The sequence below is a fragment of the Vulpes vulpes genome, chromosome X (assembly GCF_048418805.1).
Source record: "Vulpes vulpes isolate BD-2025 chromosome X, VulVul3, whole genome shotgun sequence".
In the NCBI taxonomy this organism is placed as follows: domain Eukaryota; kingdom Metazoa; phylum Chordata; class Mammalia; order Carnivora; family Canidae; genus Vulpes; species Vulpes vulpes.
Genome location: NC_132796.1, coordinates 100,599,655 through 100,620,176, shown reverse-complemented (window position 1 = coordinate 100,620,176; position 20,522 = coordinate 100,599,655). Strand labels below are relative to the sequence as shown.

The window sequence follows — 20,522 nt, the reverse complement described above, 5'->3', positions numbered from 1 at the left end:
AGTCTCTGCTCTGAAAAAGCTCAGCTTCCCATTCTGTAACGTTTTTGTTTTTTGTATTTTTGTTGTTGTTGTTGTTATTTTTCTCATGATTTTCCTTCATGCTGACTTACCTTTTCAGAAAATGCCCCCGCTTCCGCTGGAGAATGGAAATTAGCAAAGAGAGAAGGAGAAGGTCCAATTTGAGCCTTTGCTATTTTAGGGGAGATTGAAATTACCAGCCAAAGTGGAGTGATGTGCTCACTGGAGTGACCTCCGTTCCCCAAGACAGGAGAAACCCCAGGTCTTCTGCTTGTGAAGTGGCTCGAGCTCTTAGGCGTGAGGCATTATTACATAAATTCAAGCTCGCTGCCTATCCTTAGTACCCTGAGTTGCCTGAAGGGGGGAATGGCACTGCCTGCGTGTGCAGCCCGAGCGCTCGGGCCGCCGCTGCAACCGGAGCGAGGAGCGCCCGCCCGCACCACCTGTCCCCGCCGGCATTCCAGAGTAGAGGCCGAATTGGCAGGGAGCCGGCCTGGATCAGTCGCCGCCTCAGTCCGCGCGGGCCCTCCTAGGGGTGTGTCTCGCGGCTTCAACTCCCAGCCGCTCCTGGACGAGCCCCTAAAGGCGTCTTCCTCCCCGGCGGGAGCCGCGCGCACCCCTCTCTTCGCGCTGCTGCCCCGAGGCCGCCGCAGGCGGATGCACGACCTCAGGAGACGCTGGGACCTGGGCTCCCTCTGCCGGGCCCTGCTCACTCGGGGCCTGGCCGCCCTGGGCCATTCGCTGAAGCACGTGCTCGGTGCGATCTTCTCCAAGATTTTCGGCCCCCTAGCCAGGTACGTTTTAGGCGAAAGAGGGACTCGCGCTCCCGGGCCGGGGCGCACAGGAGCCGTGCGGGGAGGGAAGGCAGCCGCGAGGGGGAGGAAAAGGCGCAAAGTTCCAGCTGGCCGGTGGCGGCTGGGCTCGGGGGCTCCGGAGGGGCGCGGCGCGCGTTTGGCCACGCTGCGGCTCCCTTCCCCCGGTTCCGCCGGCACCGGCAGCGCAGCGTCTCCGCTCTCTAGTCCGGCTGCCGGCGGACTCGTCCCCCCGGGGGAACTCCAAACGCCCGGCTCGGAGCTCCCTCGAGGCGGCCTCCAAGGTGGGCAACTGGGCGCAGGCAAGAGCAGGGCTTCAGGGCGCAAGGGGAGGGACCCCGCGAGTCGGGCAGGCGGGGAGGCGGCGGCACGCGCGCCCAGGGGATTGGGGGCACGAGCGCCGGGGGGGGGGGTGTCCGGTGGGCGAAGCAGGATGAGGATGGGAACCACCGAGAGTGGAGCGAGACGTGCGGGGGCTCGGACCCGCGGTGTTAGTTGGGGAGTGGGGCGACCGGGCCGGGCGGCGTCCGGTAGGTACGAAACCCCGCGACGCAGCTCTGGAGAGCTCCAGCGGGTGGAGAGGGCAGGCGGCCAGCGGGAAAAAGTCGGGGGGAGGGGGGTGTGCGGCAGGAGCCACAGCGCTGAGCCTGCCGGGAAGGAAGGAAGCGGGGAAGGGCGCCGCCGCCGCCGCGGAGTACTCGGTGTGGAGGGGAGGGAGGAAAGGGGCGCAACGGCGGCGCCGGGGGGAGGGGGGGGGCGGTGCGGGCGCACGGCGAGCGCGGGCTGAGCTGCGGGATTGACGTAACGAGCTTGGGTTTCCCCCAGCGTCGGGAACATGGATGAGAAATCCAACAAGCTGCTGCTGGCTTTGGTGATGCTCTTCCTATTTGCGGTGATCGTCCTCCAGTACGTGTGCCCCGGCACAGAATGCCAGCTCCTCCGCCTGCAGGCGTTCAGCTCCCCGATGCCGGACCCATACCGCTCGGAGGATGAAAGCTCCGCCAGGTTCGTGCCCCGTTACAATTTCAGCCGCGGCGACCTCCTGCGCAAGGTAGACTTCGACATCAAGGGCGATGACCTGATCGTGTTCCTGCACATTCAGAAGACCGGAGGCACCACTTTCGGCCGCCACCTGGTGCGCAACATCCAGCTGGAACAACCGTGCGAGTGCCGCGTGGGTCAGAAGAAATGCACTTGCCACCGGCCGGGTAAGCGGGAGACCTGGCTCTTCTCCAGGTTCTCCACGGGCTGGAGCTGCGGGCTGCACGCCGACTGGACCGAGCTCACCAGCTGCGTGCCCGCCGTGGTGGACGGCAAGCGCGACGCCAGACTGAGACCGTCCAGGTGAGTGCACGCCCGCGGCCGAGCGAGGCCCTGGAGCGCGGGAGCCGACCTGGGCCTGGGCGGGCGGAGGGCGGGGGCGGGGGCGGGGGTCGCGGCTGGCCGCTGCCGGCGCCCCGGTGCGCACCTCCCGGCCAGGCGGGCGCGCCGGGACTAAGCGGGAGCCAGACTCCTTGGCGCGCGCGCTCACGGCGCCCTGGCGGCCGCGGGAAGCCTGTCCGCTGCGGCCCGGGACGGCTCGGCTGTCCGTCGGCGGGTTGGCCTGTGAGTGCCGGTGAGTGGCCGCGGCTTGGGAGTGCGTGCGGTGGGGAGCTGCCGGGAGGTCCGGAACGAGCGCCCCCCGGCCGCTGCAGGAACAGGGTACCGCACGGGGACTCCGCACTGCAGCGCCGGAAAGAACCCTGAGTCCCTCTTGTCTTCTCTCTTCTTTTCTCTGCATCCCGCTTCCGAAGCCTTCTTTCTGCCCTCTCTTCCCTTTCCCGCTCCCGCATTCTCCCCCATCCTTTTCTCACTTCCTCTATTTGCCGTCCTCTTTTTCTCTTGCTCCTGATCTTGTGGGCTCCTGGCCGCTCCCTCTTGCCTTCTTCTTTCTCTCACTTTGCCCCTCATTCTTTCTCTTTTGCCCTTTCTGATTTTTCTCTTTTTTGCTTCACTTTTGCCACTGCCCTCCTTTCTCTCCTCTGGCTCTGCTCTCCCTGGGCGAGCGGCAAGTCCCCTCTGCCCCTGTTTGGGGACACCTGGAGAGACCTTGTAGTACCCAGTTTGCGCCCTCCACTACTGGCTGCACTCCAGGCATCTGCCGCGCTTTGCGAGTGCGAGGGACACCCTGCGTGCCAAAGGGGGAGCTGGGACGCTGCCCTGACCCCATGTAGGGTTCGGTCTTGAAAACCCTCTCCAGATGTACAAAAGCTGAGCTCCAGCATGCGGGGCTGGCAGCCCACGCGCCGGGAACCCGGGGCCAATGCGGGAAATAGTGATTTATGAAGAGCCTGTAGCCGGTTGGTTTCAAAGCTATGGCATTTCCTTCATCCAGCCGCAATGCCCGGTTGCTGGAGGTCACGGAGTGCCGTAAAAGGGGGAGGGGGAGAAGAGCCTGTTGGGCTCCCATTATGCCACTGTCCCTAAAACAAATCTGGGGGACACCTGTGTGTCTCAGTGGTTGAATGTCTGCCTTTGGTTCAGGGCGTGATTTCGGGGTCCTGGGATTGAGTCCCTCATTGGAGTCCCCATGGGGAGCCTGCTGCTCCCTCTGCCTATGTCTCTGCCTCTCTTTGTGGGTCTCTCATGAATAAATAAAGAAAATCTTAAAAAAATAAAACAAATCTGGACCGGGGCAGGGAGTTCAGGCAATGGCCTGATTAAGTCCAATTGCCCCGCAGGGCCTCTCTGGCCAGGGTCTTTGGCCTGGCAAGGACAGGGATGTGCTCCCTGCCTCCCCTTCAGGTGACCACAGGGGCCCTGGAGTTTGCTGTTTACAGCAGCTACTTACCTGGATGGGCTCCCAATTCCCACCCCCACCCCCAGGCAGGGTACTCTGTGCCTTGAAGTAGGAGGTGCTTTGCAGAGGCTCCTGGAATGTGAGACCCAGTGCAATTTCTTCTTTCTAGACCAGGCAAATGGAGCCCTCTGACTCTCCCTGGTCACCACTGAAATTTGAAGAGACATCCCGGCTCACTCTCCTTTCTCCTGGCTTCGCAGTATTTTTTCCTGAATGCTGGGATTCTGGCAGAATCTGTTGAACTTTCACTGCCTTTACAGCCCTAACAGATTTCTTTTTTCCATCTGAAGAGAATCTTCGCTCCAGGAAGGTTGCCACCTCAGTCCATTGTAAGAATTGTAGGAGTCATTGTCATCATAAGATACTGGTGTTTAGGAAGATCCCAAACAATTCAGCAATATTGAAAACAATCTCACTTGCTGACGGAGCTTGTAGGTGTAGTGAGGGATGGTTATATTTTTCTTTTTAAAAAAAGCTCTTTAGAGCAAAAATAGAATCCCACAGCCATGACTGTGCTGGTGAAGTAAAAATGAGATGTTGGCCACTGTGGAAGTCATGGCCATGTCTAGAGCCCCACAGGGCACATGTGCCTTTTCAAATCCTTCTGGACATGTAGGTCAGAGTGTGACACGGTCTCTAAACACACCTTATAAATGTGGCCCAGATTATGTATTTGGTGGCCACTATTCTCTGGCAGACCCCTTCAGAAATGTTCCATAAAATAATCAAGACCCCTCAAGTGGAGGTTCATCCTCTTAGATTGTCCCAAATTGAAGCAACATTATCTGACACGAAATGAGATTTTACTTGGTCATAAAAGGGTGATACCACAGTGCCATCTAGTCTAATCAAAGAAGAACCACTTTTTAAACAGTTAATGGATCTTACACCATTCGCACAAATTTAAAAAAAAAATTGCTAGAGAAACATTGCTACCCCGAGTTTATCTTTTTATTTCATTAATTTCTGCCCACCTCCAGAAATCTTCATCTTGAAGAATAGTGGTAGCTTGAGGGTTCCAGAATTTCCCCAGGGTGCTGATACATCCCTGCCTTCAGAAGGACCAGTTCAGTGAGTTCTGATAATCTAGAAGAGAGAGGATATACATTAAGTGTATGTGAGTTAGAATGTGTGCGAGAGCGTGTGTGGTGAAAATGTAGATGCAGGGGCAGCGGTGATACGTGGGGTGAGGAGTTGGTCTCAGGAGATGAGAGTCAGCCATGCAGAGTTCCCGTGTGGAGTGGCCTACCATGCCAGCTGGTGGTCTGTGTGTTCTGCTGAACTGGGGGGAATAGCGGGCTCTGTCTCTTTGGCCAGGGAGTTGTGACACCTGGGCCTTCACTGCAGGCCAGCCACAAACCAGCAATGTGACCTTGGACTGGAGCTATCCAAGCCTTGTACGTATGGAGAGTGCGTTCCAGTTGCTGATGAGCTTTCACATCCCCTTATGTCTGCTATTTCACCATAAACTTGCAGTATCTTTGGGGAGAGGGAGGAGAGAACAAAAGTATCCCCATTTATCAGATGAGAGCAAAGGTGCTGACGGACTTTGCCAAGGTCATGGAGCTCTGGGGTGGCCCCATGGAAATCATATTGCAGTTCTGTCTGCTCTGTTGACGGCACCTTGATGCACAGGGTACTGACATGAGCACCGTGAGGCATTTCATGTTAGTAATGCCCACAAAGTGAACACTGGATTAATGGGAACTGATAGTGTTACCACCTGCATGGTCACTGGGTTCAGTAATGTTACACGGGTGAGTTGGGACATAGGATAGGACCAGGGTTGCCACGGCCCCGGGGAGAACAGATTTCTGGCACCCTGAGGCTTTCTGTGCTCTGGGGGTGGAGGAGTCTCCTGGCTAGGTTGCAGAAAGGCCTCTCACTGCCATGTTGGAAATCACTCCAAAGCCATGCAGAATGGCAGGACACTTGGGGACCTGGTGAATAAGCAACGGGAGGAGTGCTGAGTAGCAACAGGGGCTACCTTCTGACTCACAGCCATCTATCCACATTACAGGGGGTATGAGAGGCCTTGCGGCTGCAAGCCAAGACCCTGAATCCTGCTCCCAGTGCTACTTTTGTCATGCTTCCCTGCCTCAGAGGATGGCAGAGTGCTCGGGTGATATATAGCTGCTGAATAGAAATGACTACGAGCACGTTGCCTGGCGAGGACAAAGACAGAGAATGCTTGGCTGGCAAAAGGTTCAAGTTGTTTATTGAGAATAATATTTCTTAAAAAAAAGAAAAGAAGAAGAAACTAGAAATTGCATTTCATGCATCTGTCTGCCAATATGTTGTTTGGGGTCAGAGACAGGTCCTGCTCATTCTAGAATTTCTAAGACCATTTTTCAAAATGTATCAAAACATTCTTGCTTACCAGCTGTTAAAACTCCCAAATTCTGCAAGCTTTTCTAAGGCCAAATTCCTTCTGTTTGTAGCCAACTCCAGAGCACCACTTGGTCTGTGGGAGGAATTCCGAATTGGGCACAGGGAACGTGTGCTGGCCTCATTTTTCTTTGCCAGGTACCGTGCTGGCTGGCATGCACAGGGCAGCTGGAGGGTGCGGGGGCACAGACCAAGTTCTGTAGCTGTACTAGTCAAAGAATCTGATTGTGAGGGTCCTGTTGCATCCTAGACTTGTAGGGTCTCTACATTTTCCAGCAGCCATACGGAAGAATAATTAATTGTCATCTAAAATCCAGTTACTAAAAGGCATTTATATGAAGAAAAGCTCTATATTTTCTTTCCCTTTCTTTTAAAAAGGTGGCTCTATCTTGAACGAGCTGTGTCTTCACAGGAACTCTGTGGCGCCTGTGCCCACTCATGCCTCACGTGTCCATGCTCCGATTCCTTGTCTTGGATTTGGCAGTGAGGCAGCATGACAGGCCGGACTTGCAGCGATGATGCTCTGTGGCCCTCCAGGCTTTAGAACCACCCCCCCTGGCTCTCACAGGGGCAGCACCATAGCCCAGTGTGCACTTCTTCAGCTGCCTTTGAGAGGAGCTGCTGTATTCTCCCACCTGTTTCACAGGAGAAGGGAAAAAAAACCCCATCACATCTGTTAAACTTGAGCATAATTCATTAGCACGGTTGCATGGATCCAGGGTCCTGGGATCAAGCCCTGCGATCCCTGAACAATGGGGAGTCTGCTACTCTCTTTCCCTCTGCCCCCCCATGCTCTCTCTCTCTCCCTCTTTCTCTCTCTCTCTTCCTCTCAAATAAATAAATAAAAATTTAAAAAGCCCCTCTCAGTTCTCAGGGTAGTATAAAAAGGCTCTTCAAAATTAGCATTTCTCAATAGTAATTTTAGAGCTGTGGTGTTATTTGGCAAGAAGAATGTCAGAGCTTGTCTTTTATAGATATCTGTCGTCAACTTTGGTAGTATGAAATGACATTAAAGATTAGTCATCTTTTCCATCGTTATTCATTAAACAAAATTTTGTGAAACTGCCCATTATCTTCCAGGGAAGGCACGTCATTCTTGCTCTCTCAGAGCTTACAGCAGAACAAAATAACTCGGTATTTTAGTTGTTTAATAAAGGAGACGAATTTTGTTTGGAAATTATTTGAATATCAAGAATGTCTTTAGAATGTCACACCTTTAAAGGGATATAGTAAAACATAGAGAAAAGTCCATCTGTTTATGTGGAAGTTGTGTCTAATCAGCAAACTCTGGAGTATCATGACCTCTGCACAGTGCTAGCAGTTGGGAGAGATTAGAGCCACGACAAAGCCAGAAAAGCAAATGTGTCACCATCTTCAGCCTCAAGTCTATAAAGATTAGAGGGCAAAGTGCAGAACTGTGGATCAGAGTGGGGGTGGGGGGTGCTTGTGATTTTGGGGCAGGTCCATCCCCCCTCTGAAGAATGGGAGATTTAACCAAGATGTTTTCTCAGGCCAGAAGGAACAGGCCAGAAAAAGGAAAGATGTATTCAGGAAGACATCTGGGAATGTGTGGGTTGTATTTTAGAAGAACAGAGGCATTGCAGGTGAGAATGGCATCCTCTTGGCATCGTTGAGGTTCAGTGTCCTCACCTAGCCAGGGCTGGCCAGAACTGAGAAGGTCATGGTTGGGGAAGGGTGAGGGAGGGAGGTAGATGGTGAGACCTCATGGTCGAGGTCCTGGAATGGCAATAAGGAAGGTGAATCCCAGTGAGTGGGAGAAGCATATGGATGGGAGGAATGTATAAAATATGAAAGGAGATGAAGTCTGGAGTCCAGTTGAATGCACCTCCTGATTTCTAGTGTGGAGTGGAGATGGTATCAGCGACCAAATCAGAGAGGTCGAGAAGGAGATCTAGTTTGTGTGGGGAGGGCACTGTATGAAAGGGATGTGACTGGTCTCTGTTGCCTGGACATGTGGTGGCCAGGGCTCGAAGGGAGGGGAAAAACACTCTGGGGCAGATTAGGGTTTAGTTGTATATGTGGGAGTCTTTGAACCCAGTTAATCTGCTTTAACAATTGGCATTATTATTTAAATGATAGCTGCAATTCACACGTGGGACTCAGCCAAGGAGAAGGATGTTTGAATAGAGGAAAAGATAGACAGTTATGATTACATAAAAATGAGAACTGTTCATCTGTCAAAAAGTAGCCAAAATGAAAAGGCATATGTCAAACTAATGACAATAGGCACGACAAATAAAACAGACAAAATGATGACATCCTTTCTGTAGAAGGTAGTGCTACAAATTGATGAGAAAAACAAAGGATATGACCAGACAAGTTTCATCATGGGATTCACAACGACTTTATAGACAAGGAAAACCCATCTAGTCCCACTGCTACTAGAGGAATGCAACTTTAAGTCATTAAGTGTAAGAAAACCTTTTCTGCCCGTCTAGCCCTGATTTAAAAAGGAAAACCAAAAACTAAAAAACCGTCAACATACATCACCACCACCATGAAAGAAAAAAGCTAGTAGCCAGTGCTGATGAGAGTGTGGTAAATCCCGTAATTCTCATACATTGCATACATTGTAAGTGAGTGTGTAAACTTGAACAATTCTTTTGGAAATAAATTAGATAACATAAACAGAACATTAGAAATATTTTTTCTTTGACCCATTGTTTCTTTTCCGAGATTTTACTGAAAGCCATAATCCTATACATGTTTTTATTTCCTCACTCATTTATTTCTTCACTTTTTAATTCAACAAATATTTACTGAGTGTCCCTTATCAATGTACTATGTGCTGGGGACACTGTTGTGGTACCTGCCTTCATGGAGTGGGAAAGATAGACATGAAACAAACAGTTAATGACTTGAAATAGTGAGAAATGCCATGGGGTGGGATATAGGGTGATTTAACGGTACAAGCAGGCTAGCTGGAGTTCTTTATAAGTGCAACAAATTGAAAAAATGTGGACATCCACGTAGAGGAGAATGGTTCAAGGAATCTCAGTGCATCCACTTGAAGGACTATTACAAAATCATTTAAATGCCCTTTCAGGGAGTATGGAAAATTGCTAGTGATTTAAAGCTAAGGGAAAAAGAGAGAGACAATTATGAACACAGTGTAACTATAACTATGTTATAGAGAGGGAGTGGGGAGAGTGAGACACATACACACACACATAACATCTTCCCATTCCTCCAAATCTTAGCATGAAAGAAAAATACCAGGATATTAGTAGATCAGTTAGTGATTTATTCTTATTATGCTTCTCTGAAGGTTTTGCATTTCCTTTATGAGTATGCACTGCTTTTTTAAAATATTTTATTTATTTATTCATGAGAGACACAGAGAGAGAGGCAGAGACAGGAAGAGGGAGAAGCAGGCTCCATGCAGGGAGCCCAATGTGGGACTCGATCCCAGGGCTCCAGGATCATGCCCTGGGCCGAAGGCAGGCGCCAAACCCCTGAGCCACCCAGGGATCCCCTGCACTGCTTTTATAATAAAAGTCAACACTAACAGTTTTTAAAATGATGTCGTTTCATGGCTGTGATAAATTATACTCATGTCCATTTTTTGGTTCCTGAAGACCATGGCTGGCTATTTCCTTAGCCTCTTGATATCCAAGAAGTTCTTTTAATTTTTTTAAAATTTATTTATTTGCAAGAGGGAGAGCATGAGCACAGGGAGAGGAAGAGAAGTGGGAGAGAGGGAGGAGCAGGGACAAGCAGACTCCATGCTAAGTGGGGATCCTGAGGTGGGGCTCGATTCCAGGACCCTGAGATCATGACCTGAGCTGGTTAGCCGCTTAACCGACTGAGCCCCCAGGCGCCCCAGTATCTGGGGAGTTCTTATTGAGGAAAACATAGTAAACCCTCAGCTAAATAAATTCTCAGACTGAAAGGCAGAGGTGATAAGTCAGGAATCGGCTGTTGATTTTTTTTTGATGAGTGGCTGTTATCATACGCCAAAGAAACCATGGAACCCTTACACCACTCCATTATAGAGATATTTGAGTATATTGCTATCGTTTCTTCTCTGTTTAAAAGTTAAATGGAGCAGGAAATTAATAATGGTACGCAGTTGGAAATAATAAGACTTGTTCTGCTCAGCCAGACCCACGCAAGACAGCCTGGGCTTTGAATCTTCATGAGCCTCTATCCACGTGAATGGACACCAGAGCTAGTAGTCTGGATCAGAGTCAAGTCTTGGGGGCCTTTCTAAACAGCCACAACTGAGAACTTAGGTCAGTTAATGCTTGTGTTGCCCTCATCCAGGAAAGAAAGGGAGTCCACTTTACTGGGGCAGCCTCCTCACAAAGCAGTTTTCCTTCATAAGAACATAAGAGCCCCTCAATTAACTATAAATTAAATTACGCTTATTAATATATTTTCAAATTAAATTTCTAAATTATGCATTAAGTTGATTAGAACACTTCATTTCTCCACTGCTCTGGGTATCTGAGGGGCTACTTATATAGTGAGGTGCATAATCTGTCGAAACTCCATTCTAGATACCAGTTATTTTGACGGTAAAAAGAACGTGCTTCACAGTGGAAAAGCTAACAGCAACATTCTATGACAAATAAAATAAGATATTTAGTCACTGAGTTTATGGGGACAAAAGAGTATGGGTGGGATTGCTCTCTTTTCTAGTAAAGCATAATGAAGAATCCAACTAATGGTATATATCTCCTAATACAATGCCATTGTAAGCTTACAGAAATATTTGTCTAATTTTAATAAAATATTTATTGGCAAAAGAGCTTTCCCTGTTTTACTGGGTATTGGACTTCACAGATTATTATGTTGGTCTTATTGCATCCCATTTGTTATTTCTGCCGTTTTGCCTCTAAAGAACAGTGTTGAAGACTTTGACACATTTCAGAGCATTACACTAAATAAATCTGTCTTGCACATTCCACTGTGCTTTTTCTGGAATATTATAAATATTCAAATATAGGCACACTTGCAAATTCAAAATAAAATTCAATACATGCAAATTCTGCATATATTCCATATTTATAACAGCAGTAGTTATGAACTTGTTATCCTATGATATAAATGTATCAAATAGAAGCTTGGGAATTACCAATAAATATATTTTTCTGATTAAACTGTGGATTCTTTTTTAGTCACAATTTAAGTTTCAATCCTGGGATATAGTATAAGAGAATAATTTGCACTTCATTTACTCTGAATTGTTAAGAATCATGTTCTTCCCCCATGTAAATGTCTTCAAAAAGGACTTCTTATTCAGTTTGATTGCTTTTTAAATTTTACCAGCAGAGATGCCCTAGTGAGCCTAAGAGAATCGGTCTGTTTCTTGTGAAGAGTTTAGTTCTAATGAATCACTTCCATGCACTTTTCTGAAGGAATACAGAGCAATTGAAATGTGTAATGCATTGATTTACATCAAATGGATTAGGCCTGTGTGCACCATTCCTTGCATTAATTGACTTTTCCCCATAACTGTACTAATAAAGACAAGTCTTCAGTATAGTACCAGCTCCAGTTCACTGATGGAGATCATTGGACTTTTGCTAACTTCGTACAGGAGAATGACTGCTAGCAAAGAATGTTTACAAATTGACTAGGATGACCAGGTGATAGCCAGGAAACAAAGAGATACTTTAAAAAGGTCCTTTGATCTTGGCAGTCAGCTTCTCAGTTGTTATAATAAATAGAAGTTGACTAAACTCACTAGTTGAAAGACATAGATTATCATATTGGATAAGAATACAAAATCCAGCTATGTGCTGTGTATAAAAGACAAAGCTAACACATAAAGATACAGGTAGGTTTGGAATAGATATACTATGCAAATACTAACCAGAATGAAGCTGAAGTACTTAAACTGAAATCAGACAAACAGACTGTCAATACCTTTATTGAAGATAAAAAAGATCACTAAATATTGGCAAAAAGTTCCACTTTTCAGATAGCAATCCTAAACTCGTATGCACATAATATCATTTAAAAATACATAGAGCAAAAATTGACGGGGCCATTGACAAGGAGAAATTGTAAAATCTGCTAACCTCTTTCAGAAATTGACAGATGAAATGAATAAAAAAAAATGGGTTAAGGATACAGAAGATTTGGTTAACAAGTTCAGTACAGTGGACCTGCACCCAATTAGAAGAATGCACATTGTCAAGCACATATGGAACGCTTGTAAAAATAGACCATATACTAAGCTGTGAAGTTAGTCTGGAAAAACTTCCGTGAGTAAATATCTTACAGTCCATACTATCTGACCATGCAGTGTTTAGTCATTGGATGTTGTAACCAGTCAGGCAGGAACAAGAGATCAGGCTCCATCTGAGTGCATGAAAGGGAACATTAGTAGTCTGATATATTTGGAAGTATTGCCAGTCCTTCAACAACCACATCAGGTTTCTTAATTGACATGCAAGATTGTAGAACTCCAAGACCTTGGCAAAGAGAAGTACTGGAAAGTGATGGTTTGACTCCGGAAGCTTGGCCTGACTTTCCCAGAAGACCTATTAATATTTGGGGGTATTTATTAAGCCAGGCCCTATGCCTGGGGCAGAGCATATATTTTCTCATTTAATCCTCAAAACAACCCTGTAAGGCAGATGTTTTAAAAACCCATTTAAAGATGAAACAACAGAGAATTGGGCCTAGATCTTCCCAGCCAGTCAATATTGGAGCTGACAATTAAAATCAGGGCACATGGCCTGTCTGATATGTTTTATTCTCTGCTAAATTTTCAGATAAATCTCCAAAAGCCTGCCCATTTTTTTGGCCATGTCTACTACATAAGCTAAGTAAAATAGAGACCTGTTAACTGATTTTTTTTCAAAGCATCTTTTAGAAAGTTTAGTAAAAATTACTCTTTGGGATCCCTGGGTGGCGCAGCGGTTTGGCGCCTGCCTTTGGCCCAGGGCGCGATCCTGGAGACCCGGGATCGAATCCCACATCGGGCTCCCGGTGCATGGAGCCTGCTTCTCCCTCTGCCTGTGTCTCTGCCTTTCTCTCTCTCTCTCTCTGTGACTATCATAAATAAATAAAAAAAAATAAATAAAAATAAAAAAAAAATTACTCTTTGAGGGTGAATTCTGCAACTCCTTTTGGCCATTCTTAAATAAAGATTTAGATCTCCACCAATAAAAATAAGTAGATATCTAAGATACTGCAAATACTTTCAACACTGATTTACACAGAAGAATGATGTTTTAGGGGAAATAAAAAAAGAAAGGAGTTATGTTAGAGGAAAGACTTTTTTCAGATAAGGAAAATGAAGACCTTGACTGTATTTTAATTTATGCCCTATGTAGACTTAAAATATGGTGCACACACTTGATAAGATTTGTAAGAGGCCAAAGCATCTTAGTCCTTCTGGAATGTTGGCACTTGGTTCGTTAGCAATGTCAAGTTGCACTGTTCAGACCACGGCCTGTTTCTATAAATGACCATTGCTTTTTTTCACTGCATTTGGTCTGTGTAGACACAGCCTTTGGAGGGGAGTGTGAGTGAGTTCAGCCAGATCAGTTCATGTGGTCATGAAACATGAAAAGCCAGTCAAATAAGATACTTTTACTCAAAACCAAGTGATGAATCCTGAAGCCTGCTCTCATCTCCAGGGCCCATCATGAAGAGAGGACTGACCCCTCTCTCTCTTTTGGAAGAGGTAGCTTTGGAAAAAAGAATATGTATGGGAACCTGGGTGGCTCAGTGGTTGAGCATCTGCCTTCAGCTCAGGGCGTGATCCCAAGGTCCTGGGATTGAGTTCGGCATAGGGGTCCCCTCAGGGAGCCTGCTTCTTCCTCTGCCTAGGTCTCTGCCTCTCTCTCTCTGTGTCTCTCATGAATAAATAAATAGCATCTTAAAAAAAAAGAAAGAAAAGAGAATATGTAAATTGGCATGGGCCTACCAGCCTGGCAGACATTAATGTGGGTGGCCAGGAAATTCAGTTGACGGTATTGGAAGAATGGTAGAGAGACGCCCACTATTACCAGAGGCCAGTGTGACCTTGGAATGGTGGCCACCTTGGCAGATACCTCACAGCTGAGACTTTGCTAAGTAGAATGTTAACTGGCATGACATCCTGAAGGTTGGGAAATGGAGCTTATTTACTAGATACACTAGAGGCAAAAATACTTATGATTTTCATGATTGGTTTTGCTGAGGGTGGTACAGTATGTTCCAGGAGCATAATAGGTCAACTCCAACTCATGAAAGCAATGTTGAAATGAAGCATATTGGGGTGAATGATGCATAGTAGGTTGTTTATGAAAAATTGCTTCCATACAAATTTTCATGGATATGTAGAAACGATTTAATGCATAATAAACACACCATAAGATTAGTACAAGACAATTACTCTAGTATGTGACTATGGATCTGAAGCAAGGTATTTTTAAAAATATTTTTGCATTATTGAACAAAATGGCCTGTGCATATTTCTCCTTTTAGGTAAGGATCCATGCTTAACATCTCCCACTCTCAGTTTGTTCTCTGTGACTTGGAAGCAAAGCAAAAGATAAAAAAGATATCATTTTAGCATTAGGATAGCATTTTACAATCTTCTGGCAGCTTTTGTATTTATCACCATATGGGTGTACATTAAATCTGCATCTCTCTCTCTCATTTATATGTTTATGAAGTTATAAAGATATACACATGTGCACACAAAGTAATTAAGCAAGTGATATGTGTTTGACAATGTTTGGTGACTTAATGCCAATTAGAGGTGGGTTAAAAAAAAAACCTTGCTTTTCTAATCCAATTGCTTCCATGCTTTTGGGTTTATGCACTTAAGGACAGAATCCACTTGAAGTGTGGAAATTTGCATACATGCAGCTTTGAGTGAGACTTCTATTTATTCCAGATGGCTTTGAAAAATTATTACTGAGGGCCTTAGAGACCTGGATGTCACAAGATACATTAGGAAGAGATTGAAATCACACTTGGGTTTATTATTATTATTATTATTATTATTATTTTAATTTATCAATTTGCCAACATATAGTATAACACCCAGTGCTCATCCCATCAAGTGCCCTCCTTAGTGCCCATCACCCAGTTACCCCATCACCCCAGACGGGGTATACTTTTGACATGGGGGAGCTAAAGGTATATATGTGGCTTATCTAGACTGTTAAGTGAAACCAAATGAGCTAAGCTGATCTCAAGGAGGGAGTCCTGTGTCGCAGGCACCTCATCTACCTCTATTGTAGGAAAGTGGTTCATGATTTTCCAGAGTTCTGCTGAATGCTAAGTTAAAGGCTGCATATAGGGTCTGCACGCATTGGACGTGAGCAGTTACACTGACAGTCTCTCCCCTTTTATTTTAATTTTAATTTAATTTTATTTTAAAGACTTTATTTATTTATTCATGAGAGATACAGAGGGAGAGAGGGATAGAGAAAGAGGCAGAAGCAGGCTCCATGCAGGGAGCCCGACGTGGGACTCCATCCCAGGACTCCAGGATCACTCCCTGGGCAAAAGGCAGGCTCTAACCTGCTGAGCCACCCAGGGATCCCTCTCTCCCCTTCTAAATAGTATGATTGGAATGGAATGAGCAAGACTGTGATGCTCCCCATTGAATGTCATATTTTGTTTTGCTTTTCAAGCATGGTGATGTAACCATTATTCGTTGTAGTAGGAAGCTTATGGTTCCAGCATCTAGGGACAGAGTATGGAGTCTCAGGTTGTGACCTATGGCTGGGTCAGATTTCCATGATGACAGTAGATAAGCCAGGGACCACGAAAATCCAGCTCTTCTGATTTGCTGGGGTCTGACTCTGAGATGCAGCTCTTTCTGGTTAATGAGAGGAGCTCTTGTATGTAGTGAGCCTGGTAAAATGGAGAGATCTGAGTGCCACAAAGCCGGAGGTCTGCACAGCTATATTATTTGGCTCTTGGTCTTCGAATTTGGCTTAGTACAAGAAATACAGAGGGAAGAAGACAAACATTCTCCCACAACTTCAAGCAGGTAGAAATATTCACAAAATGATAGGAGTTCCAACTAAAATGTCAGAAGCTTAAGTTGGGTCTAAGGGAGAGAAATACCATTGGGAGAAAAAATGATAAATTATTACCATAATTAAACGACAGGTTGCCTCTTAAAGATTTAGACCTCCCTCTCAAGATATAGCTTTGGGGACAATCAGTTGCACCCACATCTGCTTCAGGGCCCAAGAGGGAGGCAGTGGTGCCATGCAATTTGCCACATAGGTCTGGGGGCCACTGGTGGCTGTCAACTTGGAATTGTGGGACACCATGGTTCTGCTGGATTAAGGGTGAGAGCTGGTTTGGGGTGCCTCTCATGATTCAGCATCATTCACTCAAGATTCATCCAAGCTGTTGCTTGTACCAACAGTTCGTTCTTTTTTATTGCTGAAGAATCTTCCATGGTAAGTATGAGCCCCAGTTTGTTTAACCACTCACCTGTTGGAAGACATCTGGGCTGATTCTAGATTTTGGCTATTGCAAATAAAGCTTTTATGAACATTTGTGTATAGGCTTTTGTAGAATGATCTCTAGGATAAATGCTTAAGAATGCAACTGCTGGGTCCTTTGACAATTACTTGTTTAGTTTTATGAGAAACTGCCAAACTGTTTTTGCAGAAGGGCTATATATTTTTTCACATTCCCAGCAACTATGCATGGATGATCCAATTTCTCCCCATCTTTGTCAGCATTTGGTATTGTCACTATTTTTTTATTTTAGCTATTCTGATAGGTGTGTAGTAATATCTCATTGTGGCTTTAATTTACCTTTCCTTGATAACTGATGAAGTTCAGCATTCCTTCACATGCTAACTAGCCTTCTGTGTATCCTTTTTGGTGGAATGCCTGTTCATGCCATTTGCCCATTTTCTGATGGGATTCTTTTTTCTTTAACTGCTGAGTTTTGAGTATTATTTATATATTCTGTAGTCTTTTATCAGATGCATTGTTTGCAAATATTTTCTCTGTGTCCATTGCCTGCCTTTCATCTTCTTCACATGGCATTTGACAGAGCAAAATTTCTTTTTTTGAGAGAGAGAGAGCACACACATGCACGTGTGAGTGGGGAGGAGTGGGGCACAGGGAGAGGGCAAGAGAGAATCTTAAGCAGAATCCACACCTAGTGTGGAGCCCAATGTAGGGACAGAGCAAGAGGGCTTGATCTCAAGACCCTGAGGCCATGACCTGAACTGCAATCGAGAGTCGGATGCTTAAACGACTGGGCCACCCAGGGGCCCTGACACAGTAAAATTTCTGTTTTTTAAAGATTCCATTTATTCATGAGAGACACAGAGAAAGAGGCAGAGACATAGACAGAGGGAGAGGCAAGCTCCTCACAGGGAGCCCGATGTGGGACTCGATCCTGGGACCAGGATCACACCCTGAGCCAAAGGCAGACACTGAACTGCTGAGCCACCCAGGCATCCCCAAATTTTTTATTTTGATTAAGTCCAATCTATCAAATTTTCCTTTTATGGATCATGATTTGGTGTCAAGTTTGAGAATTCTTTGCCTAGCACCAGATCTTGAGATTTTTTTCCTGTATTTTTTCTAAAGGTTTTATAGTTTTAACTTTTACTTTTAAGTCTATGATACATTTCAAATTATTTTCTTAGATACAGTTCATGCATCATAATATTCACCCTTTTAAGGTGCACAGTCCACTGGCTTTTACTATATTCAGTAAATTGTAAGACTATCACCGGTGGCAAATTCTACCCATTAGCAGTCACTGTCTGTTGTTTCCACCCCCTAGCCACCTTATGGGTGTGAAATGTAACCTTATTCTGGTTTTGATTTGCATTTTCCTCAAAGGTTATGATGTTGAGCATCTTTTCATGTGGTATTGCCCATTTGAATGTCTGTTTTGGAGAAATGTCTATTCAGGTCTTTGCCATTAAACAAAAAAAAATTTTTTTTTTGGTGGGCAGCCCGGGTGGCTCAGTGGTTTAGTGCTGCCTTCAGCCCAGGGCATAATCCTGGAGATCTGGGATGGAGTCCCGCATTGGGCTCCCTGCAGGGAGCCTGCTTCTCACTCTGCCTGTGTCTCTGCCTCTCTGCCTCTCTCTCTCTCTCTCTCTCTCTCTCTCTGTGTGTGTCTCATGAATACATAAATAAAATCTTAACAAATTTTTTTTTTTGCTCATTAGTATTGAGTTAGGTGTTCTTTATAGATTCTAGATACAGGTCTCCTTTCAGATTTATTTATTGCAAATATTTTCCTCTCATTCAGTGAGTTGTCTCTTTGCTCTCTTCATCATGTTCCTTGAAGCACAAAAGTTTTAAATTTTCACGAAATCCAATTTAACTGTTCTTTGTTTTGTCTCTTATGAAGGCTTTGCCTAACCTGAGACCACAAAGATTTACCCTTATATTTTCTTCTGAAAGTCTTATAGTTTTATGTCTATAGTAAGGTCCATGAGCTATTTTGAATTAATTTTGTGCATATTGTAAGAAGGGGGCCCAACTTCATTCTTCTTCATGTGGATATCAGTTGTCCCACTATCATTCATTGAAGACTTTTTTTTTCTTTATTGAATCACCTTGGTACTTTTGTTGAAAATCATTGACCATCAGTGTATGGATTCATTTTTGGATTTTTTTTAAAGATTTTATTTATTTATTCATGAGAGACACACACACACAGAGAGAAAGAGAGAGAGGCAGAGAGACACAGGTAGAGGTAGAAACAGGCTCCATGCAGGGAGCCTGACGTGGGACTCAATCCTGGGTTTCCAGGATCACACCCTGGACTGCTAAACCGCTGAGCCACCTGGGCTGCCCATCATTTTTGGATTCTTAATTCTATTTCATTCATCTATAGATTAGTCATTTTAAAAAAGATTTTAAGTAATCTCTACACCAACGTGGGGCTCGAATTTTACAACCCCGAGATCAAGAGTCTCATGCTCCACTGACTTAGCCAGCCAGACACTGCTCATTGTAGTTTTAAAGGATGGTTCTAATGTCCCCTCTTTCATTCTTGATTTTAGTAACTGAGTCTTCTGTTTTCTTGGTCAGCCTAGATTAAGATTTGTCAATTTTGTTTTTTTTTTTTTTTCAAAGGACCAAGTTTTAGCTTCATTGATTTTTCCCATTCCTTTCAACTCTCAATTCCCACGGCAATCTGTAATATTTCTTTTCTTCTGCTTGCTTTGGGTTTAGTGTGCTTTTTCTTTTCCAGTGTCTTGTGGTCGAAAATTAAGTTATTGATTGAGATCTTTCTCATTTTTTTTTACATTCACAGCTATAAAATATTCTCTAAGAACTGCTTTGGTTGCATCCTGTAAGTTTTGCTATGTTTTGTCTTATTTTAATTTATCTCAAAGATTTCCTAATTTCCCTTGTGCTTCTTCTTTGGACTATTGTTTATTTAAGAGTGCATTGTCTGATTCCCACATATTTATGAATTTCCCAAATATCCTTTTTAAATGATTTATAATTTCATTCACTGTAGTCAGATAACATACACTACATGATTCAGCCTTTTAAAATATATTGAGAAGTGTTTTATGGTGTGTATGAGAGACAATGTACTTAGATGACTGCTATGTCTTGGTTTTTTGTACTGCTCAAGACTTCTGTGTCTTTATTGATGTTTTTCTACTTATTCCAGCCATTATTGAAATTGGGGCATTGAAGTCTCCAGCTATCATTATTGAATTTTCTATTTCTCTTTCTAAATCTTTGTTTCTTTTAAAGATTATATCTTTATCTATCTATCTATCTATCTATCTATCTATCTATCTATCTATCATCTATCATCATCTATAGAGAGAGAGAGAGCACAAGTGCACAAGCACGGGGAGAGGCAGAAAGAGAGAAAGAATCTCAAGCAGACTCTGTACTGAGCATAGAGCCTGACATGGGGGTCGATCTCACGACCCTGAGATCATGACCTGAGCTGAAATCCGGAATCAGATGTTTAACTGACTGAGCCACCCGGGCACCTCTCTCTAATTCTGTCAGTTTTTGCTTCATGTGTTTTTAGGCTCTGTTATCAATTGCATGTATATTTATGATTGTTATGTTTTCCTGATGTGTTGTTCCTTTTATCATTATAAAAATTTTTTCTTTATCTCTAACATTTATTAGCATCGATTTTCTGTGATATTAGTATAGTCATTCCATATTTCTTATGGTTCCTGTTTCCATAATATATTTTTCTCCTTTTTTGTTCATATTGTTTCTATCTTTGAATGTAATGCGTGTTTTATGTGAACAACATATAGTTGGATCTTGTTTTTTTAATTTTTTATTATTTTTATTTTTAAAGATTTTATTTATTTATTCATGAGTGACACAGAGAGAAAGGCAGAGACATAGGCAAAGGAAGAAGCAGCCTCCTCGCAGGGAGCCTGATGTGGGACTTGATCGCAGGCCTAGGATGATACCCTGAGCCAAAGGCAGATACTCAACCACTGAGCCACCCAGGTGTCCTGGATCTTGTTTTTGGTTTTGGTTTTTTAAATCCA

The 20,522-nt window shown here is 44.7% G+C and overlaps 1 protein-coding gene across 4 annotated transcripts in view; it reads left to right on the top strand.

Annotated features, from left to right (window-relative positions):
• The window catches only part of HS6ST2 (heparan sulfate 6-O-sulfotransferase 2), a 291,544-nt gene that overhangs the window by 378 nt on the left and 270,644 nt on the right, over window positions 1–20,522 (top strand). For 2 of the 4 annotated variants that reach the window (XM_025983164.2, XM_025983165.2), the window contains exons 2-3: window positions 119–812; window positions 1,656–2,174. In XM_025983164.2, the coding sequence (XP_025838949.1) occupies window positions 385–812; window positions 1,656–2,174 (947 nt within the window). In that variant the 5' untranslated portion in view covers window positions 119–384. Of the gene's footprint in view, window positions 1–118; window positions 813–1,655; window positions 2,175–20,522 lie in introns of those variants that run through there. The other 2 variants (XM_025983166.2, XM_072744705.1) reach the window with 2 other exon arrangements.